At 37.2% G+C, this 19,099-nt stretch overlaps 1 protein-coding gene across 1 annotated transcript in view; it reads left to right on the top strand.

Moving 5' to 3' along the window:
• Positions 1 to 18,845, top strand: part of WDR36 (WD repeat domain 36) — a 31,213-nt gene extending 12,368 nt beyond the window's left edge. The window contains exons 13-24 of the mRNA XM_017728367.1: positions 584 to 738; positions 1,872 to 1,986; positions 3,204 to 3,369; positions 3,648 to 3,756; positions 4,509 to 4,588; positions 8,526 to 8,633; positions 10,009 to 10,106; positions 11,237 to 11,379; positions 11,729 to 11,845; positions 12,075 to 12,156; positions 14,302 to 14,489; positions 15,883 to 18,845. Coding sequence (XP_017583856.1) covers positions 584 to 738; positions 1,872 to 1,986; positions 3,204 to 3,369; positions 3,648 to 3,756; positions 4,509 to 4,588; positions 8,526 to 8,633; positions 10,009 to 10,106; positions 11,237 to 11,379; positions 11,729 to 11,845; positions 12,075 to 12,156; positions 14,302 to 14,489; positions 15,883 to 16,032 — 1,511 coding nt within the window. The 3' untranslated portion in view covers positions 16,033 to 18,845. The remainder of the gene's footprint in view (positions 1 to 583; positions 739 to 1,871; positions 1,987 to 3,203; positions 3,370 to 3,647; positions 3,757 to 4,508; positions 4,589 to 8,525; positions 8,634 to 10,008; positions 10,107 to 11,236; positions 11,380 to 11,728; positions 11,846 to 12,074; positions 12,157 to 14,301; positions 14,490 to 15,882) is intronic.
• The last annotated feature ends 254 nt before the right edge of the window (positions 18,846 to 19,099 follow it).

Raw genomic sequence — 19,099 nt, 5'->3', positions numbered from 1 at the left:
TCTAGAAATCACAGTTTCAGGCTCTCAATTTTTTTAAATTTCCAGAAAAAATCAAACTTGTTCATTATTTAGATCCCCATATATCGTATTTGACTACAAAGTTTGGATACCAAGTGTTTGATAAAGAATTTTCCTGGAAATGCAAAGAAAGTATTTTGCTATGTGAAGCAGATTTAGCTCTTAAGCCTGACTTGGTTACCTGGTGGCTTCTGCTGTTTTAACAGCTGAAGAAAACGTTTAAGACACTCAGCTGGAAATGTGTACAGATTGAGCAGTCTAAACCATTCAAGCCAGTTTAAAACATTTACATTGAAGTATGCTTTTCAAGCTGCAGAGTCTAAAATATGCAAAGACACAGAGCGTAACATACTAAACAGTGCTTGTGGTTCTGTTGGTAGCATTGTGGTTACCCTGCATATGCACAGCTCTTTGCCCAGTGGTTTTTCTGAGTGGTAGCCTTTTGACTGTGCAACAAGAGCACTAAATATGAACTGTGCTGTCCAAAGGTATTTTAAAATATCAGGAGACCTTAAGTTTGACTTTAGAATTACTGTTTCTAAAAGGACTCTGTGTTACCTTGCAGAAGTGGCACATCAGAGTGACTGGGATGGTATTATTGCCTGCCATCAAGGGTATATAACCTGTACAACCTGGAACTATCAGAAAACCTCCATGGGAGCTCACAAACTGAGGCCAGAAGAATTTAGCAAACACAAACCTATTGACATATATGCAACAGTAAGTTTATTTAGGCTAAGATTTCTTCAGATTGGCACTGCATGCTATTTTTATTCCTGTTGGTACAGAAATAATGCTTAGAATGAATAAGCACTGTCTAGATGTGTCTTAGTTGCTTTGCAGAGTGATTTCTGCCAGCTCAGTGTGTTCAAGGAGATGGTTTGTAATGCTTATGGTCTTAAGAAAAATTTTGCATTCGCATTTTTTCCTTAAACATTCAGTTCAACTTTCTGGTTCAGAGAGGTGGTTGGTGTTTTTCTTTATTCTATCACAGTGATGTAGAGTTGTCTGTATGCCTGTGATGATTAACTTGCTCTGAGAATGCAGATTGCTGAAAGCTCTGGGCTTGGGCTTTTTTTGGCAATACAGGAAAGTGTACTTCCAAATTGCAAGCAGGATATTACCTCAAAATTTGCCACTTGAGCTGGACACAACAACATTGTGTGAAACACACAGTGGCAGAGATAGAAATGTTTGCTGAAGTTTATCAGCTTCTTAAAGGAGGAATTACTGTGGCACACCTCATTTGCTAGGGCTTCATGCAACTCCTGTGTGTTGTGGTACATGGTTTTTTGACTTTACGCTTTACTAGTTAAGTGGTAGATAAATTAAATTGTAAATAACCAGTTTTCTTTTGACTACTAGATTTGGACTGTTCCAAAGACATCTAGACCACTGTTTCTTTGTTTCTTCCTATTTGAACTCTACGTGACCTTACCCTAATTTGGGAGGGTATTGGTAACATGGGCATTGAAAGAGGCTTGCAGCTGCCATGATTAACACTTTCTCTTAGGGACTATATTTGTGGATATCTTGATTATTTAAGTTACAGTGCTGATATTATTATCTATGGCTTCTGCTGGATGTCACTAAGCTAGGATTTCATTCTCTTTCATAACCATGCACTGCCATATTTATTACATGTTATCTATTTGCTCATTTTAGGAGCTTCTCCCTCTGCTTTCTTGAGATGTAGTTCGTTCTCTGCAGGTTTCCTCAAAGAACATGTTAGTATTTTGTATTCCCGATATGCTGTGTACCTTCTAACAACTTCAGTGATTGATAGACACCTAAAGAATTGTTTGCATAGGTGCTTTGTTTTGTTTATTCTTTTTTTTTTATTCCCTTGAAAGGCAGTTGACATTACCTCGTGTGGTAACTTTGCTGTAATTGGGATGTCAACTGGGCAGGTAGATGTGTACAACATGCAGTCTGGCATTCACAGAGGGCGTTACGGCAAAGAAAAAGGTAAGAACTCCTAAATTTCGAAAATACTGGCTCTTAACAGAACAGCAGTGACCTGATGTTCTTGTCGTCTTGAAAAATTTAAATAGTTTTTGAGTGGAATTTGGGATACATTTCAGTTTTTCTAATTATACTGCACTGTCCTATCTTGCAGTCAGAAAACTGATTTGAAGGATCCTTGATAGTTGTAACAGCTCTGATGTTAGCATATCCTTGGTTTTATTTAACACAAAATGGTCAGTTACCAAGATGGTTAGCACTAAAATGAGATACTCTGGCCTCCACTCTTTTTGAGATAATCGCATTTCCAATACTTGGCTTCTTGTTTTATAGGGTTCTAGCTCTTAGATAAATTTTTCCATCTGTTTTGTGCTCCCTGCTTGGAAATGAAAGAATGTTTCATGTAAATGGAAAATTGAAGTCCTAAGCAAGTCCAGTTCTTTGCATATGGTGTTATTTTTAATTATCCAGCTGCAAATTTAGAACATAATGTGGCAGTGCTCTGGCATTTCCTCTTAATAGTTGCATACATATATATTTCATGTCATGTGTTCTCATGCATGTTTTTTTGGCACTCCTTATCTGAATTTTTTGTTGTAGAAACAAGGAAAGAGTCCTGATGAACCCTTAAGACTTACTGGATTTCTAAAAGCCATCTAGCTCAGCAAATACGAAATGGTCTCTTTGTAAAATCATTGGTTAATAGTGGGATGAATTTTCTAATTTTGCTTACTGGCCAGTAGCTCTCGGTATAGATTAAGAAATTGATCCAAAACCAGAGGAGCTATGTCTTGCCTTTACACTGCAGTGTGAAGTAGCCTGGGAAAATTCCCAGCCTTTGTGCCTGAACTGAAGCTGTAATTTTTTCTGGAGTGGTCGGGCCTCTTGGAACTATTCCTTAAGTGATTCAAGAAGTCCCTCAAATCTCACAATCACAAAAAATTCCCCAAACTGAAAGCAGAAATAAGAGCTAACACTCCACTTCAATTGCACTTCTTACGTGTATTCTAGATGTTTACTTGAAATCAATTTAGTTTCTGTAGAAATGAAAAAAACATAGAATATTGGAGCATCTTGTCAAGTGTCTTTCAAATTGTCATATGCTTGCTACTCATTCGTTGTAGTCAGGCAAAGATAAACCAAATAGTGTTTGTCATTCAGCTGATTTCTGTGCTAAATTTAAATCCTGAAATAATACTCTCTTTTCTCTCGTCTTGCAGCACATGAAGGGGCCATTAGAGGGGTAGCGGTGGATGGATTGAACCAGCTGGTAATCACAGCTGGTAGTGAAGGATTAATTAAATTTTGGAAATTCAAAATGAAAGATCTGGTTTATTCCACTGAACTTTCTTCTCCTCCGAGTGGAATTCTGCTTCACAGAGACAGGTAAGAAACTGGAGTTATTTCATGTGCGTATTTTTTGGTGAACATACTTGTCGAGAACGACAACCAGTATTCTTTATTAGAATATATTAGAATTTATATTTCTGATGCTTTGAAATACAACTGACTAGTAAACACAGGATGACAAGAAATTTTATTAGACTGAAGAACTGTAACAATGTCCTATTTTTAGGATAAACAATACCTAGAGCAATGTTAGGATGTTTTTATTTTTTGTCTCTTGAATATTCCCTGTCATATGTGTTGATGTTTCTTGGCAGTGGTATTCTGGGAATTGCCTTTGATGACTTCACTATTAGTGTTTTGGATATAGAAACCAGGAAGATTGTCAGGACATTCTCAGGACACCATGGACGGATTAATGACATGGTAATTGTTAACTCATTTTCATTTGTGACATACACAGATACCTAACAGATTTCACAGATGGTGGACTTCTCTGCATGTATTAAATCACTGGGTATTATGTTCAGCTGTGAACAGTAAAACTGTAGTTCAGCTCCACAGCACTTTAGCCATGTTAGCTTTAAAATGTAAAGTGGTCAAATTGCCATCTATTTTTTAAAGTGCTTTGTGATTTTACTGTAACTTGGCAACAAGCTGATTTGGAGGTCAAACAAAACAAAGCGTTGGGAATAATGAAAACCACGTTGGGGAGCAAAATTATGCAGTAGTCTCAGCTGTGTATATAGAAAAGACAAGCAAGCTGAAAACAGATCTGAGATTATGCAGCACATTGATATTTGGTTAAATCTTATGTAATAGTCCATTGTAGTGTTCAGTAAAATAGTTTTTAGCTTCAAATTTACTTATAAATTCTACTAAATTAGTATTTACTTAACTTATTCAACTTCATGCTTAGGAATAGGTTTTCACCTTCAATGTAAAAGGGAGGACCAAAGTGCTTTGACCAACAGTGAGATATGTCCTGTGTTTTACATTTGAACCTGTTCTTAAAAAGCTTCTAGATTTGTTCTTTTCTCACTTTCAGTAATGTATTGTCGGTTTTGGTTTATGGCCAGACCATTTCACCCTGGTTTTAGGGAGCAGTCTAATCTTGGCAGGGCCTCCTGTGGGGTTGGCTTATCAGTTGTGCCATAAAATTGACTGTTTTATTTTAGACTTTCAGTCCTGATGGTCGTTGGCTGATAACTTCATCAATGGACTGTTCCATTAAGACTTGGGACCTTCCCTCTGGATGGTGAGTCAGTTTAAAAACATGCAGCAGAATAAATAATTCCCTGTCTGCTAAATGGCAGAAACCTTCTGGCTTGGTTATCTGTCACCAGATGTGACAGATTCAAAGTTGCACTTGATGTAGCAACTCTGTCCACTATTTTAGTTGTGTCCAGTGCTAGCAATGTGTGTCTTTTTCTGGGTCTACAGAATAACACTGTCCTGAAGATCTGTTGATGACACCTGGAGCTTCCGTGTAGTGTGAATGAGTGTGAATTTGTTCTTTGTCTGGAAGCAGTGCTATAATCTAAAGGGCAAGAGATTGCTTAGGGTGAATTGCAGTCTGATATGCTGAGGTGTTTGTAGGATCATAGAGTGGTTTGAGTTTACAGAATTACAGAATCACCAGGTTGGAAGAGACCTTCAAGATCACCGAGTCCAACCCATGCCCTAAGACCACCTTAACTAAACCATGGCACTGAGTGCCACATCCAATCTTTTTTTAAACACATCCAGGGATGGTGACTTGACCACCTCCCCAGGCAGACAATTCCAGAACTTTATCACTCTTTCAGTAAAAAACTTTTTCCTCACATCCAACCTAAATTTCCCTTGGTGCAGTTTAAGACCGTGTCCTTTTGTCCTGTCAGTTGTTGCCGGGGAGGAAAGACCAACCCCCACCTGACACCTTTCAGGTAGTTGTAGAGAGTGATAAGGTCACCTCTGAGTCTTCTTTTTTCCAGGCTAAACAACCCCAGCTCCCTCAGTCGTTGGAAAATAAGATCTAGTCTAACTGGATGTGGAAAGGAACTTTTCTCACTAGATCAGGTTACTCAGAGCCCCAGCTTGGCCTTGAACACCTCCAGGGCTGGGCCATGCACTACTTGTTTATGCAACCTGTTCCAGTGCCTCACCACCCTCATAGTAAAGAAATTCTGCCTTACATCCAATCTAAACCTACAGTCTTTCAGTTCAAAGCTGCTGCTGCTTGTCCTGTCACCATAGGCAGGCCCTGTTAAAAATCAATCTCTCAATCTTTCTTTTTAATCTCCATTTAAGTACTGAAAAGCCACAAGGTTATCTCCCCCAGAGCCTTCTGTTCTCCAGGGTGAAGAACACCACAGCTCTCTTTATTTTTCTCATAGGAAATGTGTTCCAGGCCTTGGCTCATTTTCCTGGAGCTGCTCTAATTTCATGCATGTCTTGTGCTGGGGGCCCCAGAGTTGGATGCAGTACTCCAGCTGGTTTTGTAAAGAGAGGCCCATTTTCACTTACATTCATTTTAACAACACAGTATGGCTTTACATCAGTTATATTTTTCATTTGTTTGTACTTGCAACTGCCAAAAATACTCTCTTGTGATCCACTGTGAGTAGTTTTCTCCCAGAATAAAGTTTGGCTAAGAAGTAGACAAGTACACAAAAGAAGTTCAGGAGCATAGAAAAAAGCTGAGAAGTAACTTTGCATTCTGCCAGTGCATTCTTTCAGCAGCACATCGGATAGATTTTTATTTTTTTTTAGTAATTTAAGGTGGTACTGTGCAGTGTGCAGCTCTGGTGGTTGTGCCTGGAACTGAAAGGTTTCATTCGGGTTGATTATTTTTGTTGATGTGGTTTGGTAAATTTTGTATACTTGTAAGAGTTACCATTTTACTACTACAAGCGCCTTGCATCTCAACAAACAATTGGCCTGTTCTTGCACCATCTAAAATAGACTATGTTCTAGTCTAAAATAGAGCAGGATGGACATTGTCTTCTTCCCTGTGTAAATGGGAAGGAAATTAGCACTCCAAGAACTTGCAGCATTAGTTAATATCAGTTTCTTCTATTTTTCATTTCTTTAACAACATAATACTTTGTGGTAAGAATCTATTCATAATGTTTTTGAAGCAGTCTGATGGTAGTTCTCCTTTACGTGTAAAAAAAATTAAATATTTTGTCTCTTGTCTCTGAAATTCTGGTCAAGCTGAAATCTAGGCAGGTACTTAAACCCTGGTTTTAAAAGTAATTAGGTTAAATTACATTTCCGTTATGTAATGGCAAGGTTTTCCCATAGCTATAGGCAGAGGAATGTATTGAAAAGGAGGAACAGCTTTAAATAAAAGGCCTGATGCTTGCTTTGCCTCTGTGGCTCATAAATAGGAGAGACATCTCAGGAACTAGAACCTCAACTTTGATATTGTTCTTATAAATGATGGAAAACGTGTTTCTAGAATCCAGCATTTATGAAAATTACCAACTGACTTTAATAAATGGTCTGATATCTATTAATTGGACATCTGTTTTTACTTGAGAGTGGTGCTTAACTGTTCTTATGTAATAAAAGTCTTCCTAGTGCGTGTTTTTGCTGTAGGGCTTTTTGAAAACTGGGAAAAAAAATACCAATTTGTGTGAAGAAAGTTATAAGCAGAAACCCTGGCATTATGCAGATTTTCTGCTGTGTGGCTTGCATAGGCAAATTAAGAAATCAGGGATACGAGCTGACTGTTCATAGTTTGGATGGAACACTTGAGAAAAAAACAGCATAAGAGACCTGTTAAATGTGAGCCTAGTAGCTTTATACTTTGCATTGTCTCAGTTTTGCAGTTAGGCAGGAGGCATAAAGGTTGATGCCTTCGGCCCCCTGGCAGGATTCATTTAGCTTTTTGTGTAAAAATTACAAGCACGTCTTATTTCCTGTAGTAGATTGATCCCTCCTTCCCCCAAGCCTGTAGTTTTAATCATGATTTAAGTTCAGTAAGTAGAAAAACTTAATTTCTTGTTAAGTTTGTTTTGGAGTTCTTTGTGGTTGATTTATTGAACAGACTTTCTCAGCTACAGATAAGGATTGTGATAAAAGGATGGATTTGAAACTAAAAAAATTATCTAGGGTAAATTTTTTTCGCCATTGTGCACTGTGTGCAAAATGTATCTGGTATAAGTTTGGGATTTGTGGGTTTAGTGTTTATACTGAAAGTGATGAATGATTTTTTCTTACCTGAGATTTGCAACATGTGTCTAAGAACATGCAGAGGGAATAAAACACCCCATTAAGGGGAAAAAAGGCTTTTATTTTTGGCATGCTCTCTCATGCTCATCACAGGAGTGCTCAGTATCTAAGGAAATACATGCCCACAAGATTTTATGTTTTGAACTGCTGTGTTACGTCAATATTTTTTCTATCGTTAGTGATCGGAACATGGCTGTAGAGCTGTAAACAAGAACAAAGTATTCACACTCTTCGTTTGTTCTTTTTGTTTCTCTTGGTGAACTAGTTGTCAAATTCAACTTTTACTTAAAATTTGAAGTAACTGAAGTTTATATTTCAACAAGTGACAAGCAATGCTGTGAACCTGGGCTTGAGTGGAAGTCTGCTAGGGAGTGCATCATCCAGAACTTAAATGTCTCATTGTTAAAATAGTGGCATAATAAATATTTTAAGTTTGTCTTTATTACATGGTCTTTTTTCGATTTTCTGCAATCATGAAAAAAATTATCAAGGAATGGTTTATCAGGCTGAAGATATGGTAATGCCAAAACTGTTGCAGATAATCAAACTTCACATTGTACAGTTCATACTTTATTTTAGAAACATTAGGTGCTAGTATTAACCAGGTGTATATGAAGTATGCTGAGAGAGGGAATTGTCAGTCTGAGCAGCTGGGGCTGACTGGAAGTACAGAATTTATGGCCACTAAGAAGGTTTATGTTAGGTACAAGGAGTTTAATAATTCGTCACATATTCCCCAGGGTGTGCTTATCTAAGGACGTGCCCGCTTTATCCAGAATTTTGTAGAGACAAGTGGTTTGTTGCCCAGTGCTCTTCACTTGCTACATTTATATGATGTATTTGGATACTTCTGCTACCCTGGTTTGTGTCCATACTTGTAGTGGCCTCTTTGCATTCAGCTGTAATTCAGATATGTGTAGATGAACAAGTTTATCTTGCTGATAATTTTTCTGTTGTGTTTTTTTTCTCCATAGCCTCATAGATTGTTTTTTGGTAGACTCTGCAGCTGTGAGCCTTACTATGTCCCCTACAGGAGATTTTCTGGCTTCAGCACATGTGGATGATCTTGGAATTTATTTGTGGTGAGTATGAGTATGTAATCTGTTTCTACACAGAATTTAGGATGGGAAGGAGTTCTTATAATCACTTGTACTGCAAATAGAGAATTGCCCTGTGAAGTATCATCTCCAATGTTTTGTGTTTTCTGGTTCTTATTAAGACAGGTGTTCTGTATTGCTCTAATTCATAAATAATGAAATTTAAAAAATTGGTGCAGTTAAAATATTTATTCTGATAGTTAAATGGTCTCTTTTTTTCTAAATGTTTCATACTCTTAATAATTCCTGTTATGCCATTCCCAAAGTTTTTTATAGACTCCATTTCCCCCCCGGCTTTGAAATGTCCTTGTTCAAATAGTGTTTCTTTCTGAAGTGCTTTTCTTGTCCTGCTATACAGTGTTGTCTGAGACTTCTGAGCAGTGTATGAAAATTGTGATTATTTATCTTTATTAGTGATAAATGAGCACAGAGGTAAAATGTGGTTTAGTTCAGTTTCCTCCTGATAAAGCTTTAAAGCAAATGACTGTTCAGGTCCAGTACTGAAGTAGCACACTCTGAAAGTGGCTTGGGTCTTTTTCCCATTCAGCTGGCAGATTATTTCAGGTTATATATGTTGGCTGTAGTTTTGCCTGAGGAGTGTTCAGGTGTTAAGTCTTCCTGTGGTTAAGTAAATGTGCTTCCTTGTGAATAACAACAGATGTTTTTACCTAGCCTTAGTTTATATTGACAAAAGAAGAAATTTGCCAGAATCATTTGTGTGCGTATTTCAATCCTGTGAAAGCAGGATGAATCATTTATTTTTGCATAATGTCTTGTGCATAATGTTCAGCCTGGAGAAGGCTCTAGGGAGATCTCAGAGCTGCTTCCAGTGCCTAAAGGGGCTCCAGGAGAGCTGGGAGAGACTTTGGATAAGGGGCTGGAGTGACAGGAAAAAAGGGGGAGTGGCCTCAAACTGAAAGAAGATAGGTTTAGATTACACATTGGAAAGAAATGCTTGATTGTGAGGGTGGTGGAGCACTGGCACAAGTAAATATATTTTTGGCCAGCAGGACTAGGGCAATTATTGCCCCTGTACTGGGCACTGGTAAGGTCACACTTAAAATAACGTGTTCAGTTCTGGGCCCCTCACTTCAACAAGAACATGGAGGTCCTGCAGCCTATTATTATTATGTCCTTGGCAATAATACTTGAACATAACATTTACATTGCAGATGTTCAGGTGAGTCTATTGCCACACTTTATTTCTTGCTTATCTGGTAGATGAGGAGAACTAATCTTGAACAGAGCCTGGTGAATTGCCACACTGAAGCAGTATTAGACTGCGGTATAAATTGTGTCTGAAGTACTTGTTCCCCTTCATCTGGAGATGACTTTTAAAATGCCTGTCTTATTTTTTCAGGTCAAACCGTTCTTTGTATTCACTTGTGTCATTACGGCACCTTCCTGCAGATTATGAACCTTCTTTGGTGACACTCCCCAGCACCTGCCCCATGCAAGGTAATCCTCAGATGAAAATGTATTTTATTTTCCCCTTGCAGTTTGTTTCCCTGCTTGTATGCCATAGATTCATTGCCATTGTCTTGTTGGCAAGAGAATTGGGTTCAGCTGACCTGCCGTGTGCGTGTGCCCAGTGAAAGAAAGGCCTAAGTGGAAGTTTTTTGCTAAATTAATAGAAGTGATTGTGCTTCAGAAGTCCTCTAGATGGAGGTCTTGTCTGCCCAAGTTTGGAGTGCCTGCACTCCATCTGCAGGAAAATCACACTGGAAAAACTATTGGCCACTAGAACATACTTTGTGATGATGGCTGCTGTAGCAAGCACATACTTGTTTTACATACTTAAATTAGGGAGACGGGATTCATCCCAACACTGTGAATGTTTTTATCCTGATTCTGGCAGAAAGTTTTAATCCACTTTCTGTCTTCAGTAAATGTAAAGTTCCTGTTTAGATGCTAAGGGCTCTTAATGGGTTACATTCCTTTGTTGTTTCAGGCTTGCCTTAATAAATTCATTGTTTTAGCCAAGTAATATTTTGCAAAAAGAAGGGAAAGCAGACATATTTGGCCAAGACCACATAGGATATCAACAGAAAATTGAGTGACTGACATTATAGCTTTTCTTGTGGGATGTTGTGCTTTAATGTTGAGATTTTCTTTATTTTTAAGTGCCACTTCAGTCAACCTATGAAGAGGTTGTGATGAGGTAGTGAATATGGTGCAAGGATTTAAATGCAAGGATTTCACAGCTTTGTAACTTAGAACTAAAATGACTGTGTATATATTTAGACAGTTAGAACAATGGCTTACTGTCAAAACTTTGTTTTCTTTAAGAATTCTATAAATTGGTTTTATATAACTTCAGCCAAAGTAGACAGATCTTATTACTTTTTAAAATTTTGGTTATTCAGTTCTGCATCTCAGCTCTAATCTTTTAAAATTATTTAATATTTCATAAGGCTAATACACATTGTTTCTGTAGCTTTCAGCTCTATGTTATGTTAGCACCTATGTCTATAACTGTTATGCATTTGTTATTCAAAAATTGCAAAATAAATAAAAGTGTTTGGCTTGATTTTTTAAAAAATGAATGTGGCGTATGAATGTTTATAAAAGATATCTGTTTCTGCAAGATGTGGATGTGTCAGGAGATGGAGAGCCATGTGATGAGATGATAGAATATGTTTCACCTGAGCAATTGGGAGAGCAGCTGGTGACCCTTTCCTTGTTACCGGAATCAAGGTGGAAAAATCTCCTCAACCTTGATATTATCAAGGTACTGTGCAAAAAAATAGCATACATCCAGATACATTTGCCCTATTTCTATGAAATGCATTACCTATTCATGATACTTGATCCTGCTTTTCAGGCATTTTCCAAGATTTTGCAGTAGAAGTCTATATGGTGCTTTTCACAGTTCCTGGGATTTGGGAGAGGGGCTGTTTTTCTGCTAAACAGTAGCTTCATAATTAGTGGTAAAAGATTTTACCTGTATATTTACTTTTCAGTTAGTCTTTAGATCTAGTTTTCAAAGTATTTTAAAAATAAAACTGTTGACAAACAAAATATTCCCATGTGCTCTTACTACGATGATAATGATTTTAATTCAAATATCTAATTAACAGAAAAAAAATAAACCAAGAGAGCCACCAAAAGTTCCAAAGTCAGCACCTTTCTTCATCCCAACAGTTCCTGGTCTTATACCCCGATACGTTCCACCAGAGGAGGAAAATGATACACAGGTAAAAACAAGAATCAATGTAATTGTGTTTATGTAGTGTGTTTTAAAAGAAATCTTAAATGCTTGTTAGGATTGAGTTAAATCACTAGACTTCAAAGTACCAGTTTTAACTCACTACACTATTGCTTTATTTCTCAAAGTCTTATTCTGTCAGTAGGAAAATAATCTAATTGAGTTGTAAAAATATGTCTGCATATTCATGTACACACTGTTATGCTTTTGTGGTCCAGTCGAAGGTAGTAAACCTCGGAGTGCTGGCACAAAAATCTGATTTCTACATTCATCTTGAAGAAGCCCTGAGCACCAACAAATGTAAGTTAACAAAATATTTCACAAAAAATGTTCATGCTGCTTTTATTTTGAGATATAGATGTGATTTCTAATGTCAGAATTGTAACAGATGTGAGGGAAAAAATATGCATAGTACAGTAGAAAAGGCAAAGAAAATGACTTAGATAGCCAGACTAGATCACGGATCCATTGGTCCTGCAGCTTGTCTGCAGCATGGAACCCAATTGTGGCTAAAACCCTTATAGGGAAAGAAGGTTGTGTTCCTAAGGTCATTAACCTTTTTTGAAAACTGTGATGATCTCACCCAGAAAAGGTGCTATGTATTATTTGTAGGGGAAGGAAGGAAGGTATTGATTTGATAAGGAATAGTCTGGTGATTCACTGAAACATAGAAGCATAATGTGCCTGTAAGTTCTCCTTTCAAGGGCTACTTCACCAGACATTCAGCAAACTTACAGTGTTAATTCATTGCCCTATAATTTAAAGCTTAAGAAGAAATAAATGATACAAAAATAAGGTGTTGGATTTCTTTGAACATTCAGTTCATTTTGAAATTCAATCACTTAAATGACCTGTGGAATGTACCAGCTGTTTTTCATGTTTGTCTTGTGATGCTGCAGAATCCTTGAAACTCAAATTTTTGGAAATGATTGCTAATATAGCTAACTTGGAAATGTTAGCTTGTCCACAAAGCAGTTCTGTTGGAAATTCTTCTACCCCTGCTTAAACATGTTGAGATGACCAGCTTACTCAAGCGCACTTAAAACATTTTGTGTGCAGAACTTTATTATCTGTCACAAATGGTGTGTGTTCTTATGCTGTATTTTTAGTATTTCGATTGGCAGCATTCTATTAAACTGCTTCAGAGCCACTCAGAGAAGAGGTGCGTGTTTCAAAACCTTGCCAAGCATCTGGAGGCAGCAAGTACACTCTGATGCACTGTGGTAGTGGACATGTGGATCTGCCTCGGGCCACCTCTGATGTAAGGCAGGTGTGCTCCAGGGTCTGTGCCACAGCCACAATCCAGGGAGCCCAGTGATCCTGGCTGGGGATCATGGCTCTTTGCTTGCTAGATTACAACCATCTCTTCTAAAGGTGAAGGACCATGCAAATAAAGAGAATCATGCTGGAAACCATTCTGATTTACTGTGGGGATGGAAACAGGGTTTCACACCTTGGGTCAGGAGTGTGGAACACAGACTGAGCTGCAACCTTTTCCATGTTGTATGTGTGTCAACTTCACAACATGTTCCAAGCTTCATTTGTTTAATGTCATAAAAAAAGATATTTGATGCATCTGTTTAGTACTGTTGAAATCAGTTATATTTAAAACTAGCTAATGATTTTTGTAGGGATCTAATATTGATTTATGCCACCTAAAGAATATTAGCCAGTGTCTAATACCATTAGCTACCATGAAGTCAGTCTTCTTAACAACTTCTTAGCAAAAGAAATATTAATCAGAATACATTTTAAAAATGTTATGACTATCAGTTGCATTTGCAGCCAAACATATTTTTAGTTTCATTTTTAAAGCAAATGGATGGAATCCTCATAGATCATCAGGTAAGATGGTAGAAATCCTGAGAAGGAACACTTATTAAGAGGAAGAAAGTTTGTAATTTGCATGTATTTCTGCTATGGAAAAGATTTTCCCCCAGGTCCCAGACAAGCATAAGGCATTCGCTTAACAAAAGTAATAGTTATGTTAGATGCACCAGAAGATCTCTAGTTTTGCTTAATGTCAACTAGAGTAAAAATGCCTAGTAAAAGTAGTGCTCTCTGTCTTTCAGAGTATATTCACAGTTAACAGCTCGAAATCTCAAGTATGGACATTCTTTCTGACATGTGAAATGAAAAGTTATGTGGTTAATTAGAAAATTTGTTTAACTTAGAAGATAGAAAAGGGAAAAAAAGTGAAACAAAGATGTTGCTTGTATTTTTCAAGGTGAACTTTAAATGCATCTGAACTTCTAGTATGTGGTGGGACAGTAAATTAAAGACAGGAAGACATTTTGTTGAAAACAAAATAACAAGGAAACAGTAAAAACTTGAAATTCCTAGTCGTTGCTTAAGAATTTTGGAATAAGCCTATCTTATGAAAGATCTGTAAGATTCTCTTCTGCAGATGTTACTGATAATGTGTCCCTCAATATCCTCACACAGATAAAGCTCCACTTGACTTACTGAAAAGCTTGGGGCCATCTAATATTGAGATAGAACTACGGGGTTTGGCCCCTGAAGGTGGTGGCTCAACGGAGGTGATGCTGAGCTTTCTGAGAATGATTGGGATGATGCTGAACAAGAAGTACAACTTTGAACTTGCTCAGGCGTACCTGGCACTATTTTTAAAGGTAGCAATTTTCTTATAAAATTTTATGTTAGCTCTATTTAGAATTATGGTTGTGCAGTAAAAAGGTATAAATTGTCTGCTTGAATTACCTTAAGTGATTTTGGTTGAGAATGGTTATAAAATGTCTAACTGAATGTATTGGATGATTTGGCAACTCATTTGGTGACAGTCAAGAAAAACTTGCAAAACAAAAGATGTTGTGAAGAGGTCCCTGCCACATAGGTTTTGTTCTAGTTCTTGGAATTGTTCTTATTTTGTTCTTAAAATTGTTTTCATTTTTTTGGTACATGCTTAACTTCTTAGTTGTTGTTAATTATAAAACTAAGGTATGCTACATCTTAAATAAGCAAAGAATTTAATGCACAGTGGTTGGGAAATAAATTAGATGTTTTGTTGGCTTTATCACTAGACATTGCAAGCCTGACCTACTTTCCATGTCAGTGGGCTGCCTTTCTTGTGTTACCTATTGAGTCTCACAGAGCTAATGAAATGATTCCAGGGCAGGTATAAGTTAGAAAGTTATTGTACTGAAGTGCAGTAACAGTCACTCTTAGAGACGAAATGGTTCTGCAGAAGATTGAAACCCTTCTGATATACAAGTGCTTAAGATACTCTGATTTTTGAAACCTTGTGAAAGCAATTAATAACAGTTTACTTGGAGAACATTGTTATAAACATTCAGACACATGTAATATCAGGCAATACCCAGCTTCTCTGGGTAACCTGTTCCAGTGCCTCACCACATTCACGGTAAAAAAACTTGTCTAGTATCCAAACTGAACCTACTATCTTTCAGACTAAAGCTGAGTATCAAGACTCCTAAATTATAGCCTGGAAAAATAACTATTCCATCCGTTAAGTGGTAACAATTGCTACAAGATCAGAAGGTTTCTCTTCCTTCTGCTTTAACAAGGTTGCTGTTTGTCACATAAGGAGACACCATGCATCTCTATAGAGTGTGCTGGCATCATTCTTCTTGATGTATGCAACATGGATAATTAAAATAATAATCCTGATTGACCTTTGCACATCTGTCTAGCCTTTCTAGCCTAAAGAGGAATTTGTGATGCAGGTCAGAAAGTGGAGAAAATTACCCTCTACGGACGTGTGTAATGGGGATAGATTCAGCAGCCTTGCCAGAAGATGATCTAGTAAAAATATAGCATATTTAAGATATTTTGTTGCCTTATCTCATCTAGTACATGGAAAATGGATTTTAAAGACTAGCAAAAGGGAGACAGTATTAAATAGAGGAAATTAATCAAAGGAAAAGTGTCCTTTACTTACTTGGGACATTTCCTGAAAGCAAAGTATTGGAACTGAATGGGAAAAACAGTCTCTTAATTTTTTTGTTATCTGTATTTGTTTCACTAACTGCTTGTTTTCATTTTCAGTTACATCTTAAGATTCTCTCATCGGAGCCAAAACTCTTGGAAGAATTATCCAAATTGTCAATGCAACTTGAGGAAACTTGGATTCACTTGCAGAGTCTCTTCAATCAGAGTCTGTGTGTTTTAACATACATGAAAAGTGCTTTGCTGTAAAATACTTCAGGGTTTTGTCTGTATAAGATTTCCCTCAGAGTAACAGTACAATTACCAAAAATACTGGATTCCAAAAATCATACTGGGTCTTGGAATCGTAGAATCATTAAAGTTGGAAAAGACTTCCAAGACCATCAAGTCCAACCTTCTACTGAATACCACCATGCCCACTAAGCCATATCACTAAGTGCCAGACTTCTAATTTTTTTAATATTTCCAGGGATGGTGATTACACCTTCCTGTTCCAGTGCTTCTTCTGGTGCTGTATTTTATATATCTACATATGGCAGAGTATTTTAGAACATGCATAACTGCCTAGTTTTCTTCACTTCACTTGGAGAAAAAATTACTATGTGCAGCTAAAGTATTTGTTGTGTTGGGCTCTTCTGTCAACGGACAGACATTTGGATTCAAGGCCCTGAGCAACCATGGCAGGGGGTTGAAACTAGATGATCTTTAAATTTCCTTCCAACCCAAAGCCATTCAATCATTCTCTGATTCTATGGCTGCATAAAACGTAGTTTATAATGAAAAAATGACTTGCGGGGAAAATAAAGAAGTCGGAATGTAATCCTGTGCCGGAGACCAAAACCTGTATTATTCTTAATAAAGTCATTGTTGATGCAAAAATAAAACAAGAAGTCTGAATTGTTAACACTTTATTAAGATTAGTCTAAAGCAAATTAAACTAAAAATTGTGTTCCTCTGCAATTAGAGCTCTTTTCTTACGATGTTTGTAAAAATCAGTTGTCTTCTCGCTTTTGCAGACATCTATTTCTGAAGGCAAAGATTTCCAGCTATACTAAAAATGGTTGAACTTCAAAAAAAACCCCAAGAAACCCAAGCACCATACTAAACAAACAAAACCAGATCTTTGGGAGGCCAAATTTCATATGAAAATTGTATATTTTCTTAAGGAGAAAAGATTACTGGGAAAAAAGCTTTGTTTGGGGGAATTTTTAATTAAATCAGATGGGGTTTTTTACAAATTGATATTTAGGTTTCAAAAAATAAGGTTTGGGCATTGTTTGGGAAATGAGTGACATTAACTTGAACTGTGCTATTTCAGAGTCTTCCTCCCAGCAGAAGAATCTCCTGAACAAGGCCTTTGCTGTATTTCACGTGCTTGAGCTACATACACAGACCAACAGAGTAACTAATACAAATATGTGCAATTTCAACAAATAAACTTGAAAGGTGGTTCATTACATTTGGCAGAAGACTGAAGCAATAGTGAGGGTTAGTTGTACTGTATATCTTATTTCTTTTTAATGCCGTTACGTTGTAGAACTCCTTTTAGTTGTGTGTACTGGAACAAATTATCTGCAAACATAGAATCAGACAACAATAGAATGGTTTGGGTTGAAAGGGACCTTAAAGATCACCTAGTTCCAACCCTCTGGCCCCTTCCAGCCTGCCCCTGGACACTTCCAGGGATGGGCATCCACAGCTTCTCTGGGTAACCTGTCCTGCTGTCTCACCATCCTCACAGGGAAGAATTTCTTGTTAATGTCCAATTTGAACCTACTGTCCATGAGTCTAAAGCCATCATGTATACCTGAGGTTTCTTATGAAGTTTGCTAGTGAGATTTAAGAAAATCCTTTGTACCACAGAATTACTAGTTTCTGGTGATATGGTTCTCAAGGACCCATTGCTCCCAATTTATTATTTATTGGATTGATCTGAACCTTTTAATCCCTTAAATGTCGATGTAGTATATAATGAACCTCTCAGCTTGCAGGCCTTACTGTAACTCCTTTAGAAGATCTTACTGAATCATTTTTTGAAGAAAGACAAAATGTTCTAGGGTTAATAAGGGCAGACCTGCCTCAGTGGAAGAAGGACAAGTGGATAAAGAACTTTCATCTTGGATAAGAATAAGGGTCTGTCAAGACCAGTACTCTGTCTCCAGCAGGAAGAAGGAAGAGATGTAGTATAGCAGCCTGGTTGTGTATAAAGTGATCCTTTCTCAAGCACATCTATAGCACCTTTCAGCAGATGACAATTAGATATTCTGTGACCCAGCTGTGGCCTGACAGTTGTGTTTAATGTTCTGTGACAGACCTTTTGTTCTCTCTGAGTTCATCTAATCTCTTTTAGAACCCATTTATCCTTCGCAACATCCTGTAGTAATGGGGCCTACAATTTAATTAGCAGGAATAATGTATTTCTGTTTACATACTCCAGACCTGCTATCTTCTAATGTTGTATGCCCCTCCTTGAATGTGGAAGTATCAATTGTGCTCTGGTCTTCATGTTTCACAGACTGCCACAGAGCAGTGGTGAAAGGGTTTCTACTCATGAAGGACATACTTCATTTTGCTGAGTGCATGTGTCTGTTTTTTCACTGATACCCAAGAACTCTTTCTGGGCACAGATGTTTAAATCTGTATGTACAAGATTTATCTACAAAACCTGTAGGGATTGTAGAGTAGGGGATTTTTTTTTCAGCTTCTGTTTTCATGGTCTGCTTGATGTCATCATAAGAAAAAAGACATGCTCTGCCAAGCAGGCTATTCTTCTTAGAACAGAAACATCAGGGCAATTTTTGTGACTGATGTATGTATAACACAGTTGACATAATATTTGCAGTCTGTATGACCTCATTAAATGTCTTTAATGCAGTTTCATGTATCATACACAGATATGTTTTAAGTCCGCCTGGAACACTTCAATAACCTTCAGAATGTAGTGTTTAAATGTGAGTGATAGCTCACCTCCTTTATTTTGTCTTTTTCTCAATATTTCTATTCATCACTGCTATTTCAGGGGTGTTTTACTATTATTAAAGTTGCAGAGTCTTCCACCAATAGTTCTGATTGCTTCTTGTTCTTGGTCTTTTTATTTTGTCATTTTTACTCCATATCAAAACAATGAACAACTTTTTGCCATTAATAAAAAACTTCTTCAGAAATAAAAAATAATTTCCTCCTGCTAGTGGATGAAAGTAGATATTTCACCTGCTCTTTCCTGCATTATTCCTTCACTTGAGATGTCAAGGACAGTATTTTGTGGTATGAGTCAAAAATTGTTGATTACAAGTAACACACGTGACAGCTGAATTTG

This window comes from Corvus brachyrhynchos, unplaced genomic scaffold (assembly GCF_000691975.1).
Source record: "Corvus brachyrhynchos isolate BGI_N302 unplaced genomic scaffold, ASM69197v1 scaffold433, whole genome shotgun sequence".
Lineage (NCBI taxonomy): Eukaryota > Metazoa > Chordata > Aves > Passeriformes > Corvidae > Corvus > Corvus brachyrhynchos.
This window is presented reverse-complemented; position numbering and strand designations above follow the sequence as displayed.